Source organism: Lepisosteus oculatus, chromosome 29, assembly GCF_040954835.1.
Source record: "Lepisosteus oculatus isolate fLepOcu1 chromosome 29, fLepOcu1.hap2, whole genome shotgun sequence".
In the NCBI taxonomy this organism is placed as follows: Eukaryota; Metazoa; Chordata; class Actinopteri; order Semionotiformes; family Lepisosteidae; genus Lepisosteus; species Lepisosteus oculatus.
In genome coordinates, this window is record NC_090724.1 from 8,134,382 (window position 1) to 8,156,054 (window position 21,673).

The 21,673-nt window shown below is 50.0% G+C and overlaps 1 protein-coding gene across 7 annotated transcripts in view; it reads right to left on the reverse strand.

The window, feature by feature from the left end:
* Positions 1–17,299, reverse strand: part of celf5a (cugbp, Elav-like family member 5a) — a 157,449-nt gene extending 140,150 nt beyond the window's left edge. For 2 of the 7 annotated variants that reach the window (XM_015365638.2, XM_015365641.2), the window contains exons 1-2: positions 16,833–17,298; positions 1,580–1,662 (exon numbers count right to left, since the gene is read on the reverse strand). In XM_015365638.2, the coding sequence (XP_015221124.1) occupies positions 1,580–1,662; positions 16,833–17,193 (444 nt within the window). In that variant the 5' untranslated portion in view covers positions 17,194–17,298. Of the gene's footprint in view, positions 1–1,579; positions 1,663–16,832 lie in introns of all 7 variants that reach the window. The other 5 variants (XM_015365642.2, XM_006639865.3, XM_015365639.2 and 2 more) reach the window with 3 other exon arrangements.
* Between the last annotated feature and the right edge of the window lie 4,374 nt (positions 17,300–21,673).

Below are 21,673 nucleotides of genomic sequence, written 5' to 3' on the forward strand. Positions count from 1 at the left end.
AGCCAGCCAAGAGCGATAACCGAATTTCACACCCGTTGTTAAAATGCATATGCACACCTGCTCGTAAAGCACTGTATCCCCGTCAGGTGGGTTCCCAGCGCAGTACCGGGCTGGAGAAGGGAGGGAAGAGCTTCCCTGGGGCTCCACTGCACTTTCACAGACGTCCAGTTTTAAAATCGCACAGCTGAACACAGCAACAATCTATCACGAACAGATCCCTTGGCATTCTTTCAAAGAACATTACAATTTTTTTTTCCCATTCAAAAAGCTCTTTCCTCTAGGGGAAAAAACCCCGTAAGCTTGGGTAAAATTGAAGGATAAAAGAAACAACTTATTTTTCAAGAAACAGGCAGAAATTTCAAAGTCGCTGGGATGCCATTTGCATCATTAATGTGAAACATGTGCCTTTTGGCTCAGCTAATCCTCCTTTGTCTTATTTCAGAGAAATTGGTTCAGTGCAGCGCTGCTCTCTTTTAAACTTGCTAGAAAGCCTCCCTGTGCTGCCTGAACCCACAACTGCTGCTTTTTCCAGACCGCGCTGTACTGCAACCTGCACAGAGCACAGCAGACCCTCGGGGAGACATATCTCTTTTAAAAAAATCATTTTAAAAATGTAAGATCAAAAATCAGGTAGTTTATAAATAAAATTAAATATGCATGACGATCTATATATGCATTCATTGCAGAAATGTGATTAATAGTCACGTACAGTTGGGAAACTGTACAGGCAGTTTACATTTCCAGTTCCAGTCCCTTTCATAGGAGCGTAAGAAAGGTTACACACAAAAGGAAGCCATTCTGCCCATCTAGCCCATTTCGTAATTGGTTAGTTGTGAGCCAATTGATCCAGGAATCTCATGCTGTCGCTTCCTGAAAGAAGCCAGGGTGTCGGCTTCATCTGCATGACGGGGCAGCTTGTCCCACTCTCCCACCACCCTTTGGGTAAGGAAGTGCCCCCTGTTCTTAGTTTTAGATGCACAACCGCCCTGAAAAGGATGCACTTTTCGTGTACATGCTGTTGGCTTCTGCAAACATAGCAAGTAAAAGCTCCTCCCAAATGGCTCAACCTGTCCACAGCGCTTGCCCAAGTGCAGCTCTATCATCCAGCAATTGCGGGTTCGAAATAGCAAAAAAAAGGATAATATCCAGAGCTATTATTCGGTTATGGTTTTGTGATGCTGTATCTCAGACCAGCCAGCACTTGGGAGCTCAGAGTCTTTCTTTGCACAAGCATTCTGCTCCTAAGTGGCTTTCAGTAGAAACAAAAGCAGTTTAGGATGTTTTTGCTCTTTTGTTTTAGACACCGGGTCACATGGGCACCAAAACACTTTTTCCACACAGGAGTTCAAATCTGAGTAATATTGCCGTAGAGGTGTTCTGCATGTCTCGGATGTGCACAGGACCCCTGGAACTAACATGTTTGTTTGCTCATACGGACGACACCATCAATTATATTTATTGTTCTGTTTGTGATGTTGGTGAAGGAGTTCCCTTCAGGACGAGTGAAGAAGGCTTTGCCCCCAGTACAAACCCCTGGACACATCTCGCCCAAAGAGAGTGAATAAGAGTCCTGACTTACCCCTGGCAGTGTTTTCTGTTCGTGGAGAGCGTTCTGGGCTTTGATCGCTGATTCCCTGGCGCAGTATGTGAGGAAAGCACAGCCTGCAAAAAAAATGACACAGTGAGAGAGGTTACAGTGGGGCCAGAGCTCCTCACACGGACCGAGCTGTCAGGCACCCTCACAACTCCCCGCAGCCCGCCACAAGTTGCAGAGTGTTCAGAAATCTGAAACCCATCTTCAAGTGTTTGAACAGTTTGGTTCATGGCTACATCAGTGAACTCAACACACCCTGCGGACCTGCACGTCCTTTGCGTTCATCAGAATCTGGCTTTTTTCCAGCCTACAAAATGACGGTCCAAACACTAGGAGACCTTAGGACACTGCTGGGAAACCCTACTTGCTTTTCCATGGACTCTTCTCCCATCTCATGTTAGATCTGGCAAGTCAGCCAGCGCTTACAACATGCTTTGATATAACATCTATTAATTCTGTTTGCTGTAGTTAATGTGTGCATCTCAGCTGTCCATCTCAAATGCATCTCAATCCTCCATTGTGCATTCAGTTGGTTGCCCAGTGTACCAAGCAATTTGTGCAGAATAATGTCCAGACTGGGATTAAAAAATTAATAGATCAACAATATTTTAACACAATATTTGGTTCTGCAAACTATGATCAAGAAATACCATTTTGTTGCAGAGGGGTACAAAATTGATTTATTTTTCTGCCATGCTGTTACTTGAGCATCTGACACACTTGTTTTAGAACACCCTTTGACATCTCCAGTTTTCAGATTCTTGTATTTTTGAACAGATGTCCTTACCTAAACTCTCACCCCACCCAACAGAAGAATGTTATGGAAACCTTTCAAATCCGGGCTCTGTTCCCAATTTGCTTAAGAATTGCACAACACTCTTCTCCGATGATGCACAAAATTTGCTGTCATAGAGGAAGCTCCTAGGCAGGAGAAGTGCTCTCCAGACAGGGACAGGTCCTAGCATGAGAAGGGGCTGGCCTGATCAGCAGAGGGGGCGGTCTGAGTCAGAGAGGGGCGGGCCTGGGTAGCAGAGGGGGGCGGGTCAGAGTCAGAGAGGGGCGTGTCTGAGCAGCGGAGGGGGCGGGCCTGAGTCAGAGAGAGGCTGAAGGTCCTCTGGCAATACCCCAAATGCCCAGCCAAATTAGCTGCGGTAACTGACTTGCGGAGCAGTTCATTAACACAAACTAATTCCAGAGCCAGGAAAATCAAGAGCTGCTGCTGGGAACGTGCTGACAGCTGTCCTCAGGAGGTAGAGAGCGAGACGGACGGCTGGGGGGGCTGGACACAATGTACCAGTCTTGGAATAGGCCTGTCAGTCCCTGGTACCCCCATTTTTCCTGAACACATCCGAAAAAGTATTTTGCTTTAAATCCTCAATCTGGACAACTGTCTACTGTTAAAAGGATCTATCTTTTAAGTGCTGTATAATTTTCAGATTGGTATGTGGCTCCAACTGGGTTTCCACTACTGAATGCCTCAGTGCCCCTAGTGTTGCTGGTTATATAAGAAGAGATCTTTCTCTACACTGTTGCAGTACCAAACCAGAAGCTGTCTTCTACACTGGCTCTGTTTTCCTCCATTTAGCTCTTCCACTCTGAGAAACTCAGAAATCTCAGAGCAGCAGCGCCAGAACACTGATGTCTCACTTCAGATGGGTCCAATCAAATACAGTCAGCTGTCGCGCATTGTCAATATTATTATTTATTGTTACGGAAATGGATGAGCCTGGCCCAGCGGTTTTAAACTTGTCTTTATTAAAGGAAATTGCTTTACTGCAGAGTAAAAGGCGTTGTGTCGCGAGAGCCACAGCCAACGTGCTGTGAAACCAGAATCCTAAATCAAAGATGGACTTATTAACCAAACACACACCAGCAGAAAAAAAACGTGTGCAAACTACAGCCTGAGCCATAAGCCGGGCCCTTCTTTATGGATCTGTGATTAGTACATTTTTCGCAAACACCGTGAAGCTGAAAACATGACTGGGGGCAATGAGGAAGCTGTGCTGAAATGTATTGGCCTGGTTGTCTGTATTTATCATTCCTTCCTATTCATTTATGTTTGCATGTTGCGGTTTATTCCAATTATTTTTCAGGTAGCAGGAAGCGGGGATGCCATCAGTGTGTCGATGAGTTCATCGATTCCCCGTGACATTTGAACTCCTTAATAAAACAGCATGGAAGAAGGGACTCCCAGCCCCTGCAACCTTTAATGAAAAATAACAAAAAGAGGAAAAACTAAATAAATCGATCTCCACGTATCTAAAGTCTCCTGCAGATTTGCCTACAATGGCATCTTTGTGCTGGATCTTGTCCGCCGGCCAGAGTTTCAGCTGTCCTCTGACCTTTTGACCTCCCCTCGATCCAACAAGGCTCACAGTTTAACCTTCTCCACACCCGAGCTGACCTCCAGCGACCTCCCCCACAGCCTGCCCACAGGGATCTCCGGGAGCTGTGAAGCGCTAATCAATGGAGACAGCTGCTCTCCTTGCTGCGCAGTACCTGACGGTGCGCACAGGGCTTGATGCAGATGGGGAAAGATTGGCTGCTCAAACCCGAGAGGAGCTTCGAAGACCCCGCCAAAAACAACATCCCAAAAAACTTCAGGGTGTTTTCCCAAAGGATTTGTTCAGAAATACAGTACGGCGGCGATGTCTTATGTGTTACAATTTGACCACGTTGACGCAGTAATTTGTAGGAAAAGTAACTTGTGGGGGCACGCAGCTGACCGACCTGGGCGCTTGGCTGAAGCCGATACAGATCAGGGAATTCTCAGAGTGTTAAGCTGCTGCAAGCAGGCAGGCAGGATGAGCCCAATGGCTTGCCGTTCCTGTAAATACATACGGTAAAGAACACACCGATGTCACGGACAGGCCCTGAACAAAGGCTGAATAATTCGGATCTGACAATATAGACTGTCTACTAAATACAGAGAGGGGCTGCAGAAGTCTGTTTTATTTAAACTCCCAGCATTCTACAGCCCTGCTGCCTACCTACAGTACCATTTCTCCAAGGGGCTAAAATACGTCCGATTTATACATTTTTCATTTTACAAAAGTTGTAAAAGAGGTTGCAGAGGAACTCCAGTTCTGTTCTGTTTCTCTCGGGGGGAGAGGGAAGTTGGCAGGAGAGAGGGAGAGAGTTACCAGGTGTAAAAGTCGTGCCTTGGAGAAAGATGGTCAGGGCAGGCCTGCCCCACGCGCTTCCTGTGCAGGGCCTGTGAGTGGCACTCGAGCAGGAATAAAAGAGTCGGGCTCCCAGAGAGTTGGGGTGCTCCTCTTCCTGGCAGCTACCCTTTGCTCGGCTATTTACTCCAGATAAGAATCGCGCTCTGCGGCAGCCTGTGTCAGACGTCTGGTTCAGCACTTTTCCCTTAATCTGAAGTGCGGAAATTCTTGCTGAGCGCATGGGTCCTTGTAACCTCGGCTTTGTGAGACGTTGGCCAGACGGGCTGCTCTCTGGGCCTCAGCACAAACGCTCAGGGCCTCTCTCGACTGCTCGTGACTCCTGTGCACCCCTGCTGAAAATCGCTGAGTTCCGCCCAAAGACTTTCAATTCCCCCCCCCCCCCCAAAAAAAAAACTTGACAGTGTGCCGGAAGGGAGTCACTGTGGGAGATCTGCTTGTGTACTTTTTTTCTCTTGCTCAGGTTTGTGCTGTAACACACACATACAACTACGCTGCAGGGCAATTATTAAATGCGTGCATGACCTCGAACCCGAGGCCTCAGGATTGCGTGGGTGGATGTGTTCTGTTGTAACACCAACGTTTGTGAAGTAAGACAGTAGCAATATGAAACATGTGAAAACTGTTTCCAGGCTTATCTAGGAGCGATTTGACCCTGGAAATCTATTCACGTTGATGCAGGAGTAATTTGTAGTGGCATACAACTGACTGCCAGGGTTCTCAGCATGGATGTGATGAGAGAAATGTTCTCGGACGAGCCTGAGCAGCAGGATAGGTACCCTGAGCAGTTGGGGTGCAGACCCCTGGACAGCTGGCCAAGATCGCGTGGGATGGAAAGGTGAAGTCAGAAGGGTTGATTATGGCTGGAAGCTTCTATTTCTTTTGTTTTAAAATAAATTTATTTTTTTAATACAACGCAAACTCCTGAACTCTGCGTACATTGATGGAAAGGCACGGCCTGCAGTTTGTACACTTCCTGACGCCTGCTCCTTCACTGTCCTAACCAAGCCTGTACTGTACCTGGTGATGTGTCTTGTGGCATCACCTGTAAACCTTAATGACTGCACGAGCTTTAAGAACTGTCTGGAGCCTGCTGGCCATCCAGTGTGGCTGGATCATCGAAATGCACAAGCTTTCAAAGCTTGCATGAAAAATACAATTCAGTACACATTTTGTTTTGCGAGACTTCTGTTACTCTTCAGTGAAAAACCAAAACAACATCTGAGAGATTCATACAAACCTCCATCTGTATGTCTGTGAAGCCTGCATACGGGACGTTAAATGAAGAGTTATGATGCACTACTAAAGCTAAGATGTATATTTGCCTTGGGAACCAGCGTGATGGAGTGTAATACAATATTTGCACATTTACAGCACATGTCCTAGAAAAAATGACCTTAATGCAATTCAGTAAAGGCTCCACAGAGGAAACAAACCCAGTCTGAAAAGTGGGGGTGTTGTTGAGGGGTACATTAACAACCTGATTCTAAAAAGAGGGTCCTCCCAAAAGAGGGTTCAAAGGCTTACATGTGGGCCCGGAGAGGATTTAAGATGGGAGGGTGATTTAAATGTCAGAAAGTAATTTACTCCCGAGATGTAAACATAAATCTGAGAAAGAAAGAAAAAACAGTGGATCTTGGTCCTTTTGCTGCGACAGAACAGGGCCTGGAATCAGCAGATCTAGGACTGATGCCTCTGTTGGAGAATCTCTAGAAGCAAACCGGCCTGCTGTACCTGACCAGGTCATATTCAATAGCAGTGCTGCGAGATATATAACCCAATAAGGAAAACGCAAAAGCTAAGCAAAATGAAATATTAAAATTGTAATATTTCAAGCAGCACTCTCAGGTCTTGTTTAGTACACAAAAGCCAATGAACTGAATAATAATTATAAGTGTGTGCAGTGGCTTTCAAATTAACAGGTGGTAAGACGTGAATTGCTTTTTTTCTGTGGAATGCTTGTCCAAATACCTGATAACTGGATTCTCATATCGCAGTTAAAAGGCCTCATTCTGCAAAGTATGCCTCTGGCACTGTGACAGGGGAAACTGGAGACCTTGCACTGTGCTGCTTCTCAGTGCAGAATCACAGGGACAGTACCAGGGATGCTCCTGATATTTTATATGTGTGTGTGTGCAGTACTTTCCCCCACACCTTCCCAACATACAGTTACGAGACCAGCAACTCTGACTCTGCTATTGTGTGTGTGTGTGTGCCATGAACCAGCAGCCTGCTCTCAAGGCAGCCAGAGAGGGAGACGATTGCCGTGGTGCGTGATGGACACTCTGGGGGGTGGTTTGGTTGGCTTTCACTCAGCCTGTCCTGGGGGGTCACAGCCTCCCCCCTCTGTCCCCAGCAGCGCTCAGATCTCCACTGTGCGGCAGGAGCTCTGCTGGGGAGAGCTAGCAGGCAGGCTAGATGATGTCATGGCATCACGGCAGAAATGGTAGATTAACCTATTTTCAGAAAGACCGCCTGTTCTTTTTATAGCCTCTTGGAGCCGTATAGTTTCCCACCTCCCCAGAGCGGGGCGGGCCTGTTTTCCAAACTCATGTGCGCGGTGCGTGGATTCCTCTTGGGAGAAAAGGAACAGCTACAAACAAGAGGGGGGTATTGGATCCGAGGAGCCTGTCCAGCTGTTTCTTGACTGAAGGTAAAGTACGGCATGGCTGGGCAGCACGCTCACTACTCCTACAACCCCTTGTGTAAAGATACGCTATGAGAGTAAGACAGAAACACAGTGAAGGAGAGATGGAGAAAAAGTCAAAGTGAAAGAGGGTGTGAAAATGTGAACCCCCCCCCCTCCCTGCACATTTCCCTCCTGATCCAGGATGCAGCTTAACGGAGTTGTCAGGTATGATCAGACACGTCCTGTCAAAATACCCAGGTAACTAGATTAATCCCAGCTGTGGCTGCAGCCCATTTATCATTACTGTTATTAAGATGCAAATATATCACTGGCCTCATGTGTGCTGTTGATCTTGATATAAGACTATCCTCCAGTATATGGATATAATAGATCATAATATACTGCAATTTGCCTGCCCTCAGCCCTCAAATATCTTTGTGTCAGCCTGCTTGGATGACACTTCAAACTTTTCAATACAAACAAAATGCCCTAGCAGTGAGATCTAAAAAACAATGCCAATTCCAGGCTCGTGGGATCGGGGGTTCTGTTTCGACGTTGTATTTTATGTAGACAAATTTTAATATCGTTGCTGCCTCTTTAAATGTAAAGGATAGCAATGTGGTTTTGGTCACCACATTACACAAAACATTTGTAATGGCAAGACATTGCTGCTGTAGGATTGGTCAAGAGAAGAGCAACCAGATGTCAAGGCTTAAAGGAATGTCGTTAACGGAGAAGAGTACGAGGCAGCCTAGTTCAAGTATTTAAAACACCCAAAGGCACTTACAGAGTCACCACCGTGCAACCAACTTCAGAATCACCAGTGAAACATGAACCAGCAGGCACCAGTGGCAACTGAGAACAGGACAACTTCTTTACACAAAGAGTAGTAGGGGTCTGAAACCAGTTACCCAGTCATGTTATTGAAGCTGAGAAGCAAGAAGAAACACCTGGATGCGATCCTTGGATCACTTATCTGTTACTAACCCAAACAAGCTGGATGGTCAGAGTATCATTTATAACCATTCTGATTCAACCATACATATATGATTATGTGCTGGAGTAAGAGCTAATTATACTGTTTGTGTCAAGGAAAATGAAAAGGACAGTCACACTGTGGTTTATCGACCTAGGTGTATTTTTTTTTCCTGCGATCCAATTTTTGCCTTGATGTTTTGTAAAATCCTGATTTTCACGGATGGGGGAGGAAATGGAATAAGCGATTCTCTCAGTCAGTCAGGATCATATCGGAGTGCGAGTCAGAGAGGAAAACAGGGAAATCAAGAATTCACATCTCAGAATGTAATTTTTTCTGCGGAGCTCGCTCACTGCTTCGTTATCAACACCCAATCGATACCCTGCTCGGGGAATTGAAATGTTAGTTATCATGCTGTCTTCCTCGTGGTCTATAAAATTTTCCATAACAAAAAATAATGTTGTCAGCAATCCTAATAAAGCGCTAGTTAATCTGAAATCGGGGGGCAGAGGTGTCCCCATGTGTGAGGACAAATGCCAAACAGTATTTCCTCATCTGAAATAAAAGGAGATTTATCGCATGAGTACTTCTGAATGAACCATTTCAAAAAGAGGAGGATTATTTAAAAATGGCTTAAAATTCCCCTATTGTTGTTAGTTCATTTTGCTTTCAAAATAAATCTGCCCAGTGAAGCTCCAGTAGGCCAGAGCATAGCTAAAGGCAGAATCTGTCCCTCGAATAAAAACCCTGCTTTCTCTTCATCTCCTCGCTGTCTTCCTCCTGTGCAGCCTGTGACCATCTCTGTGCCCCTCCCAGCCCAAAACAAACACCCTCAGCTCCCGCCGCTCGCTGCGAAATCATCCTCTTCCTAAGGCAGAACTCATTACTGAGCTGCGGAACTGAAGTCAGTACAGCCAGTTCCTTGAAACTCCATTAAAAAGAAGACATAAAAAGACGTAAGTCGTGTCCTGTCTATAAATGAAGCTCGGATCGTGTTGAGGTACTGCTGGTCACTGTTCGTCTTCTTGTGACGTTTAAACGATGAATCAGCAGAGCTTTAAACTGCGGGGGGAGACAGAAACTGATGACTTCAACCCCCATGCTTCTTCTCTAGCGCAGAGTCACACAGTAGGCAGCTCTCAGGAGAACACCTACAGCCTCGCGCGGGTCACCTTATTATTATTCATCTATGTGGTGGATGTTTTTTTTTTCCTAGACGCTTGTACAGCTGGGTGTTTTACTGGAGCAGGCTGGGTGAAGTGCGCTGTCAAGGGAAGGGCGTCAGCAGGGATTCGAACCCGTGACCTTCCAGTTATGGGGCCAGGGCCTTAGCTACTCCACTGCGCCCGTACCATCTGGCCCGACGCCTCCGGCAGCGCTGTGGCCGAGCTCCTGTGCGAGGAGGTAACTGTGCACAGCACCTGCGCTGCACGAGCACTTAACACCAACCGTACACTGTGTCCTAAATCGAACCCGATCCAGCCTACACCTCAACCAAATGTGAGCGATCTGGCGCACTATGGCTGCCGTCGCATCACCCAGGTGGGGCTGCACACTGGTGGATGTGGAGGGGATCCCCATTACCTGTAAAGTAGTTTGAGTAGAGTGTCCAGAACAGTGCTATATAAGTGTAAGCAATTATTATTATTATTATTATTATTATTATTATTATTATTATTATTATTATTATTATTAAAACTGGTTGGACTGGCAGTTAATGAATGCAGCTTTCAGGACATCAAACACGGTCTCCGGGATTGTGCTGTGTCGAGACAGAGGACTTCTGGCACCTCCATCGATCAGTTCATTTTCAATTTGGTCAAGTGAAAACAGTGCATTGCACGTGTGGCATGAGCCTCCTTCATGTATTATCGGGGGGGGAGGGGGGTGATTTGGTACACATGGAGGCAGGGCAGGGCAGTGCAGGCAGCAGGACTCTGGCTGTGAGCACCCACATGCTCTCACTCGGGCTTCAGTGTCCTTTGATGAGCAGACACTGTCACTTATTACAGTCTGCACAGGCTTTACAAGACTGGGTGGAATGAGCTTTATTATTGCATTAACAAGTTCTGGGTGCTGCATCCCTCCCCACTTCAAGACAACATCATCCTTCATAATAAATTACAGATAAATATGGCACTTGGAGCGGGCTGGGGGGGACTCTCCAGTCGTAGACAAAGCTTATTTTGTTTCAGGGGTGAGGGTGAAAGGTTACTAGCATGAGTTTAATCAAATAAAATTAGCAGTCTGCTGCTAGCTGGAGAGCAGTGATTAATGGACGGGGGTTGGGGGGAGCTGTGTGTGTGTTTGTGGTCTTCCCACCGTCAGCTGCGGACTCGGACTGAGGCGTGTGGCTGAGACATGGTCTGCAGAGACACGCCGCGGAAAGAGAAAATAAACACGGCTTCTGCTTTAAGGCTTAGCAACACTCCAGGTAATAAACGTGCAATAAACTGTTATGACCACCTGTTATAACACGTTAACCACGTGTACATAAACACAGCTCTTCCAAATCATAGTAATAAACTTGCAGTGCAGAGTTACGTTAGGATTTGCCTTTGACACTCCACAAAGACAAAACAAAGCCAAGCTTTGAAGAAAGTAGAGCACTGCCCAATATTAACAGGCTGCACAACTTGCAGATACACAAGAGGCCGAACGCAGTCTTGTGTATTACATCACACAGAGATCCCGTGAACCACCACGTATTTAACGTGATATATCGCAGCGTGGGAGAAGTGTTATCACAACCCATTACACGAAGCAGAAGACAGTTAAACATTGCCCATTAAATCGTGCCAGAGAATAAAGAAGCACAAGTGATAGTATGTCATAATGCAGTGATATATCGGTTAGAACTAAATCTCAACACTTATCTCGCAGAGAATAAATAAAATAGGCATCTATAACAATGCAGGAGAAACATGTTACAGATATTTATAGTTCACCGTGGGTTTCGCGAGCTACGAAAACATCGGGAGTGACTAACAGGTGCCACCTTCAAAAGGCAGAGAACAGTTTGACCTTTCACACCCAAAAGTTCCTAAAGATTTTTGTTGTAGCGTAAAATGTGCTTCCGGATCTAGCAAGCCAGTTTTCTAAAAAAAAACTCTCGATATGACTAAAATCGCCCGATTTCTCTTTTTCATATCAGAGCCTTTTCTTGCAAATGCCCAATACAATGGTTTTCAGTTGCTTCCAGCGTGAGAAATGTGTGTTGTCTTGTAGCCCAACCAACTCCTCCTCGGTCATCCAGCCGTGACCAGGAGCGCGGCCGCCCAGACTCGTCACTTCCGGGAGTCCTGGACACTTCCTGTTGTGGCCCGACGTGAGAGCCCGGCTCTGTCCTCACCCGCCCGTCCTGGGGGTGATGCGGCCCATTCTTTTGTGCCTGAAAGACCCGAAAGGACCTTTTGCGAACCATGTATGCGCCTCGACTTTTCTGAGCGCAAAAGGCAAGGAACTGATATTTTATTCGTTTTCTCAAAAAGGGAAGACATCACCACATAACATAACTTTGCAGCCTACGCCTGCGTGACGCAGCTACCCACCTGAACTACATAACTATAACTAGCGTTGCTCCAGGAAAAAAAGTCAATAGCAATATTCGTCGCTGTTCTTCGATATTCTCAGAACATGTTCCCTCGGTCTGAAGAAGGTCAGAAAGCTGCGGGTCGGTTTTCCTAAGACTCTGCGCCGAGTGTGGTCATGAAGTCTTGTCTCCCGGACAGAATGTCATTTTTATCAGCCTGTGCGCGCACTCGGCGCGATTGCGCGCTCCCTTCACGGACAGCAATTTATCAGACGGGATATAAAAAGGATATTTTAATAAATATTTTATTAGATTATTCCTATGATTTAATGTGCTTCCGCCTCGCTCGGTCTGTAGCAATATATCTCGGCCGGTTATGAATGCATTAACACGGCGGTCCCCCGGCACGGCAGGACGGCAGCACCTGCAGCCCTCGGAGCGCAGGGTGTCGGGGTGTCGGGGTGTCGCCCCGATCCGCGCCTCGCATTTCCTCTCGTGTCAAGTAATAATAATAATAATAATAATAATAATAATAATAATTGCTTACACTTATATAGCGCTTTTCTGGACACTCCACTCAAAGCGCTTTACAGGTAATGGGGATCCCCTCCACCACCACCAGTGTGTAGCATCCACCTGGATGATGCGACGGCAGCCATAGTGCGCCAGAACGCTCACCACACACCAGCTCTCAGTGGGGAGGAGAGCAGAGTGATGTAGCCAATTCATAGAGGGGGATTATTAGGAGGCCATGATTGGTAAGGGCCAATTGGAAATTTGGCCAGGACACCGGGGTTACACCCCTACTCTTTTCGAGAGGCGCCCTGGGATTTTTAATGACCACAGAGAGTCAGGACCTCGGTTTTACGTCTCATCCGAAGGACGGCGCCTGTTTACAGTATAGTGTCCCCATCACTATACTGAGGCATTAGGACCCACACAGACCGCAGGGTGAGCGCCCCCTGCTGGCCCCACTAACACCTCTTCAAGTGCGCGCAATTTGTCGAATTTTGCATCGGGATGCAGCAGAGACAAATAACAACCCCGGCGCGTACGCGTGATCTTTTTATTTTGTTTTTCTAAAAAATGTTGTTTCTAGTCGGGAGCGACCAGGTTTCTGACCGAGACGGCCAGAACTGTTCGGCGCTGCCTGTGAAATCAAGTCAGGTGGGCAGCGAGGCCGTGCTGTCCGCGGTGCTGAAACTGGAGCGGGGACGGGGGTAGAAAACCACTTGTTGCAAAATGGGCACGCGTGTCCAGCTCCGGCCTGGCCGCCCTCGGGCCGCACCTGCCCCACCCCCCGATTCGGGGACCAAGCGCGCAAAACCGAGCGCAATTCTCCCAGCTTTTGTTGGCAGAATCCTCTAAAATTCTCCATGCCACGATCGACTGTATTATTATTGCTGTTGTTGTGGGTAGGCGATTTGGAAGATATCGTTTCTGTGATCAGATGGATGTATACAGCATACTTATAGAAACGGTATGTGTGTGCACGTTTAGAAATCAATTGCCTGGAGATTATTCTTCGGAGAAAAAGAAAACCGTAGCTGGAGAAGAACCCGGCGTTTTCCCAGAACGCTACTGAGCCGCTCGGGGGAGACAACCAGTTGATCAACAGAGACTGACAGACGGTTCAGACAATGTCGCTGCTAATCCTCCTGAGGTATGATGGCCCGGGCATTATTATCGTGCGCTAGAAACTAATGCCGTGTTTTACCCCAAGGATTAACAACGAACTGATCTCGGAGCCGTTGGGGGGGGTTAAGGGCCAAACCACAGGCCAGCGAAACACCGAACTGCAGGAGTCACAGCAGTCTCCTGCATGTCTAGGAGCTCGGGTCCGTACAGTCCAGCGAGTCACAAGCCCAGTGGAAAAAAAAAACAAGAGAAGTGCCCGCTCCTCTCTTGTTTTTACGTGCATTTCGTTAGACAGCCCCTCCGAGGAGAGGACGGGGGCCGAACAGCGACGGCACTGCATGAACTCAGGCTCTGTGGCCTCCGCGGACCCGCTGTCGTGTCAGCCCCCCTCTTCGCTTTGACCCGTGAGCTTTGCGGTCCAGAGCGGCGGCGCCCTTTCGCCTCGATAAATATGCATCGTGTAAACGCCGCGTCCGTGCTCAGATTGCTGGGGGGGGGGGGGTTCCCCGTTAATGCACGGAACTGCAGTCTCCACGCGCGCCAGCGGACTCGGTCACCGGCCGGTCTGGCGCGAGCCCGAGCGGAGGAGCTCGCGAGCCTTTAGGGCACGGGCCGGTCGCACCGCCCGCTCCGCGAGACGGGGTGCCCACCCGCTCTGACGTCATGACCGAGTCTACCGAGCGGGTAATAAGCGGGGAGTGTTATTCCTCCGAGAGTTTTCAATCTGTTGGGACACCGCCTGAATGAAACGCAGTCAGGAGTCGCAACAGGTTAGAGGTGACAGAGGTGACGTTCGCATGTGCCCTCGGGTGGCCTGAGATCGTACCGTGAAACTAAAAATTAATCTGGGGTCACTAAGGCCTTGACTTTTTCCAAGAGAACAACGTCCAATAACCCATTAAAGTTCGGGTTTCGCCTCCGGGAATCTGGTGCTACCTTACCTATTCAAATAGGAAGGATATAGCGGAGAGCTCCTGGGTGTCAATAGTTTTTATATGAAGAGAACGTAGATTTAAAAAACGTTCTGCTTTTTAAGTGAACACTTGCGATCCGTTCTGAACCTTCAGCAACTGAATCAGATATCTCAAGAAACTGTTGCACGCTCAGAATACATGGTAGCACGTGGGGCTCACGGGGGGGGGGAGAGGCACGGAGTGGAAGATAAGGAAGAGCAGGAATGACTCCGGTGTTGAGCTGGAGAGAGACGCCGGGCCGGCGGTGCGTGCGAGAGCCATCCCACTAAACGGCTTGGTTTTATCTCAGAAACTACCAAGTAAATTATTCACCGGGGGGGGGCTGCCACTGAAATATCGCTCAGCTCTAGAACATGTCCCCCGTTTTTCGTCGTCTTCGAGCATGAGGATAATCGGTGTTTGTCAATGAACGCTGCTTCCTCGTCGCGGGGGAGGGCGTTCAGTCAGGGGGGCCGAGACCAGCCCCCCCGCGGTGATCACACGGGGACGGTGTGTCGAAACGAGAGCAAGACCGGCGGCCTGGCGTTTTCACAATGAGGGAACGCGGTGCGGGTGCACAGCTGTGCACAAATAAAGAAATAACCGGCGGACCCTGGTAATACCACACTCGCCGTCGAGTTTAGTCGAGGTAAAGTGTAAGGGGCCGTGTGTTCTCCCAGGTGGAGGCGCTCCTGGACACTGACTTTCGCCTGGACGAGCGAGCGCCCGTTCCCAGGAAACGGAACGGGAACTGGACCGCTCCCGTCGCCTCCTCGACTCCAAGGCCAGTCCCGGGTTTTGCCGTCAGCACGCCGTCCCTGTGACCCAGCAGGCTGGGGCGTCGCTCCCGGGAAGCCCGTTTTCCAGAACACGAGCGATCGAAACACGCTGTCTCACAGTAAATACGAGGTGCCCGTGTGCGGGGGCGTCTCTTAACACTCAGCCGTCGTGCCCTCTCTTCACGATACCCCGATTCCTGAGGCTGACGTGCGCGCACCCCTCGGTACCGGGTGAGACGCTGTGCCTCTCTGCTGCCGCTGGGTGTGCGGCTCCCCGGCTGCGCCCGCCGCCGGCAGCCGGAGCCCAGACCCGTCCCGCCGGCAGCCGGAGCCCAGACCCGTCCCATCACAGCCGGGCGGCTGGGTCGCTGCCTTTGTACCTCGTGTGCCGACGAGCGCCAGAGACGAACATTAGCGTCGCTGTCATGAGGGGGCAAAATCTATAATAAACTCCGAATAAACATCAACGCGTCTCATCGCCGCCAGTTCGGCGTTTTATTATTTTGTTGGCGGAGGTGTTTTGCTCACTGGAGACGGAAGCCCTCGGTGTCGGATCTCGACTCGGTGCTCGATGCCCGGATCGCGGGCTCGCTCCGACCTCGATCCCTGCCACGGCCGGCAAACCTGTGGTTTTGTTTTTTTTTTCATTTGTTTTGCCTGTTTCCCGAAACCCCCGAGTGAGTCTCCGCGGCCGATCGGCGGGTGAGAAACGTGTTTGCCGTGAACCGCTTTTTCGGTGCTTAAGCAGTTGCGCGGAGAGGCAGTCAAGGCAGCCCGGTGAATTAATAAATGATACCCTCCACTCCCGCGGAAGATGGGACAAGACGAAAAAGGCTCTTTAAAAATGCATCTCGCTTCACAATCTCTGCCCTAGTTCCGAGCGGAGCGCAGTAAAAATAGAATTAAATTGCAAGAGGACTGCATTGAAAGCGCACGGCTGAGAGAGGTGGCGGCCGGGGGTGGATGGGGGAGGGGGTCATGTTTTAAATATTTTTCATTTGAAAAAAAAAACATGAAATAGGTCCCTAGGGTACGCCGGACTTGCTTTTCCCTTTGTGTCGAGCACGCCGGCGGTTGGCCACCTCTCCACGCCGCCGGGGGAGCGCGCACGAAGCCGGGAGCGGAGACCGAGCCCCTCGCCAGCCCCTCCAGCCGGCCGGGCGCGTAAGTGAGCGACGGCGGCGCCGGTCTCGGGCGAGGGACCCCCGCTTCTGGGGGCTGCGCGTCTCCGGAGCAGCCGGCTGCCTCTCCCAGTCCGCTCCGATGTGCGACACCGTGGTGTGCGCGCACACACACAGGGGCTGGCTGGAGCGGAGGAGCGGAACTTTCCGCGCTGTGCGGCGACAAGCATCGACGAGGAGGACCTACGGTACGTGCACCTTGACGCCCGAGCCCGGAGACTTCGCAGGCAGTGCCAAAATAAACGACACACACGCACCTCGTAAATGAACCACGGACGGACCCCGGCAGCTCGCAGTGACTTGTAGACTTGAAATATTTGTTCGGCATAGATGAAAAAGAATTTTTTTTAAAAAAAAAACCTCGTTACCTTTGTGCATCCCGGTGTAGCGGTCCTTCAGAACTGTCAGCTCGTGGATTTTCCCAAACTGTTCGAAAAGCGGTTTCAGGTCTTTCTCCTCGAGATTGCGCGGTATCTGCCCGATGAAGAGCTTGATGGCATCTTGGTCTTTCATGTTGCCGCTGTCCGGGTGAATGGAGATGGGTTCTGACCCGTTCATGGGTTTCGGGAGTGGGATCGGCGGGTACTGGTGCTGGGACGAGATGAGGGCGAGCGGGTGCTGGGTCGCCGCGGCGGTCGGTCCGGTGAAAACCAGGCTGGTGTGTGCTGGGAGCTGTGAGGGCTGAGCCTGCTGCTGCCTTCTGGAATCAGTCTGAGTGAATCTGGCCATCCTGTGCTGAAAGCAGACAGGATAATAATGACAACACACACACACACTGAGAGAGAGCAGGCACTCAGCTGGAAACCCGGGCTCACTTTCTATCCTACACACAACACACTCGCACACACATTATACGAAAAAGAGGGGGGCGGGCGAGGGAGGCGGTGGGGTTTTTTTGTTCGGGGAGGGGGGCGCGCTGAGCGAACGAGCGCTCTCGGGCGACCTCTATTGGCGGAGGAGGCGGAACTGCAGCAAGGCCGGCGGCCGAGCGGCCGGCCCCCCTGCCGGCGGGGGGGGGGTGGATCTCCCGGGCTGATCGACGCCTTCAGGTGATCTGCCCGCGTGCGGAGGACCTGTTCCCGGCACCCCGTCCTGGGATGTAAAATCCCCGAGCCTCCAGCGCGCTGCTGGACAGAAGCGTCTCCCCAAAACCGGCTGACCGCTGTCACCGACGGACAGACACAGCAGGGAGTGACGCTGCACTGCCCCCCCACACACAGGACAGACAGATCTCTGCAAAAGTCTAGTGGGCAGCATGGGGAGGGGTGCAACAGCGCTGCTCTTGTGGTCAAGCAGTGCTCGTGCACGTCTCCCTCTGGCCGCAGTGAGGGGAGGATCTGAGGGCGGAAAGTGTGCGCGCGTGGTGGGCACCCCTCGTGTACACCCCCCCTCCGGACACGCCGGAGTCCCGTGGGCGGTGACCAGCCTCTCCACAGCCTGCTCCCGGGCCTCTTCTGGGGCAGGGGGGCAGGAATCACTCGGAAACAGTTCCAGGAGACGCCAGGGGGGGCTCTTCGCTCCTGGAGGAAGAGGTCTGACTCGCTTTCCGCTTAGGAGAGCAGTCTCGGCACAGGGGGGCCCGCCCCTCACCCCCCAAACCCCTTGTAGGAGCGAACAGGAGCCGAGTCGGGACTCGGCGTGTCTTCGTTGGGGACCCTGGAACCCCACGCCAAACTCCTTACACCCCCCTGCCTATACTGTGTGGGGAGTCTGGTGGGGGGGGTTCTACAGCCCATCTAAAAACAGAGGAGAAAACACCAGGGTCTAACTTGAGTTCTGGCAAAGCCCGAGACCAAGACCAGTTCAACCCAATAACGAACCAGGGGACGACAAGGGGAAACTGCGGGAAGTGTGTTGAAAACGGAGAGCAGGACGTGTTTCTTTACACAAAGGGTTGTGGGAGTATGGAACACCCTGCTCAGTCATGTTGCTGCAGCCGATACTCGGGCTTCTTGATGAGATCCTGGGATCAATTAACCACCAACTACTTAACATAGATGGGCCTTAATGATTTCCTAATGTTTGCAACCTTTCTGATGTTCTGATAACTTGTGATTCAGGTGTTACTCATCAGCATCCTTCAAACTGTTTTACTTTTTTCTCCAAATTCCTGTCCCAGAATGGATTGAATCAGTACTGCCTGTGGCGTTAGTGAGTATTTTGGCCCGAGTAACGATTTTTAATTGATTCTTGTGGCACCCACCGAACCCCCACCAGAGCCACGGCTGTGCTGATCGGCGTCCGAGCCTCTGCCATGCCCTGCCTCCTGGCACTCTGCCATTTTCTGAAGGCCAGCCCCCTGCTGCTTCTCCCACGGGGCACTGAGGGGAGTGGTGACACTGACGCTGGATCGCCAGAGCCAAATGACTCCTGGACCAGATTCCTGAAGCACGTCCAGCCTGTGCTGCTCCCAGAGTGACTCCAGAGCTCTGGTAACAGAGGGGGACCCCCAATGATCGCTGGCTTTCCGGAGGGAGACTGTTGCACTTCATACCGCTGCCCCTGTCTGGGAATCGCCCTGGCTTCTCCACTGATGTTTTATTGTGCGCGTCTAGGCTGGATAAACTTGAGCGCCCCAGACCTAGACGTGACGCAGGCCCTCTCTGGCATTGGTGTTCAATCATCGCTATGGATGTCTTCAGTTTTTTCCTTGCTGTCGCTGCTGTATCCTGTCCAGCGCACACATGCAAGTATCTCCTGCCGCCTGCTGGTTCCAGGAGGAACTGCACCCCACACCTTCCCAGGGAAGGGTTGATCTTTTAGACAAGGCATGTGGACACTGACAGCTGGGCCTGTTCCAGTGCTCAGTTCCAGCCAGTAGCCACAGCTTCTCCTCAATTCAATTAACCGCACCTGTACTCAGGGGTGCACAGCTCCAGTCCTGGAATATCACAGTATCTGCTGGTTTTCATGACTACTCAGCTCTTAATAACCTAGCTGAGATGATCACCCACGTAACTGGACCAGTTTAATACTTTTCTACAGCAATTGTACCTCTCCCCTTGATCAGTATGTCGGTGTTATTAATGTTACTGTGTCTCAGCACTGGTCTCTAGTTCGGGGATGGACAGCCCAGGCCCTGGAGGGTCAAAGTGTCAGCAGGTCTTCAGTCCAACCCAGCTCTTAACGAGCTCAATCAGCTCGTAAGTGGCTTAATGGCACCAATCTAACAGCTTCTCCCAGCTCTTCAGGTGCTACAGCTTTGAAGAGACCTAGAAAACCTTCAGACACACTGACCCTCCAGGACCAGGACTGGACACCCTGCAAACACACTGACCCCTCCAGGACCAGGACTGGACACCCTGCAAACACACTGACCCCTCCAGGACCAGGACTGGACACCCTGCAAACACACTGACCCCCAGGACCAGGACTGGACACCCTGCAGACACACTGACCCCTCCAGGACCAGGACTGGACACCCTGCAAACACACTGACCCCTCCAGGACCAGGACTGGACACCCTGCAAACACACTGACCCCCAGGACCAGGACTGGACACCCTGCAGACACACTGACCCCTCCAGGACCAGGACTGGACACCCTGCAGACACACTGACCCCTCCAGGACCAGGACTGGACACCCTGCAGACACACTGACCCCTCCAAGACCAGGACTGGACACCCTCTCTCTCAATGATAAACGACTGTACAACGCATCGATTTAGAACAAATATTCTTTGTACAGCCTCGCCTGCTTACTCTAATAGGCTGTCAGGCAATCCTGTCTGCTGTCAGAGACATGCTGGGGTATGTTTCTGTCGCTCAAAGGATTTTAACTCCCGAAACACTTGTACAGCAGACTGATAAAAAAAAGTGCATAAAAACCTGAAAATACATGTTTTGCTTTTTTATTTTAGGGCAGACTGAATCAATACTACGTACAGGACAATTAGGAATAAAACAACCCCTGGTGCCTGTATTCTCTGCAGAACTGAGGTGTGACAAACAAAGTGCCTTAATCTTAATAATAATTAAGTGCCAAATATACCTTATGAACCAGATGCTCTTGTTGTGAGAGCGAAGAAAAAATCCTCATAAATGAGTGTTAACACCTATAGTGATATAACACCTGGTATAACAATGCTCTAGGTGAATACTGCCACATTTTGACTTTCTGATATAATCAGGATAGATATGAGCTAAGCGCTGTTTAAACACTCTAAAGGAAAATTGAAACAACCAAGAAACATCTCCTCCTAAAACAAGATGTACTTAGAAACTGCGGCAACCAATTCCGAACAGCATTGCGAGCTCAAGCACAGTGTTGACAGCGCAGAGCTTGCACTGCCTGTGGGTCTGGTCACGTCCACCTGAGGGGCAGCCTCCTTAACCGCGCTTAAGGCAAAGCATGGAGAGGATAGGGGCATGGTGGACAGATGGCAAAAACGTCCCTGATTGGACCTCAGAGACGGGAACTGCCCTGCAATCATGGCAGCTTCTCGGAACAGGTGTGGAACCCCAGCGACTTGGTCGATCGGCTGGAGGTTCCAGGGGCATGTACAGAGCCCCAGGTCAGAGGTCAGAGACTTGGGCCCTTTTCAGTCCGGACCTTTACAGGACCGTGATCCTACCAATGCATCAATTACTGGATTGGTTTAATGTAGCCCAGGTGCTGCCACTTGTCAATTTAGGGATTAAACATTTGCTGGAACAAGAGCTAGAAACGGAACAGAATAGCAAAGACTGCCCCCTACTGGTCTCACGGCTCACAGCAGTGGCTGAAATGCAAGTGCCCTTCACTCCAGAGGCCCCTAGGAGGAAGCAGGTGACCATGGAGCTGTGATTCCTTTCTCTTGCAAATCTTTTTATTATAACTCTCTTCAATCAGTTCTCACGATCGTCTGAAAAAGATAATCTTAGATTCAGCTTAGAGTCAGCTAATTGATTGAGGACTTGTCCAGATCAGAGTCCAGGTGGAAAAATGCAGCAGTGGTCTATCCCTGGCTGGTAATCATGCAGACCAGGATTACAAAGAATTTATTTCAGATTCTGAGCGGACATCCCAAGGGTTGTGCACGAAACCTCCTGACAGTCCGCCCCTGCTGGGGTTCTGTTTCACCTGAGCTGTCAATTACGAAGCTGAACTTATCATTCGCCTCTTTCAACCTTTCAAAATTGCTTTTCGGTCTTCAACTTATGAGATTCGTGGATTTCTTTCTATCACCTTTTCACTGAGCGAACTTGCAACCTGTGAGTAATGATATGG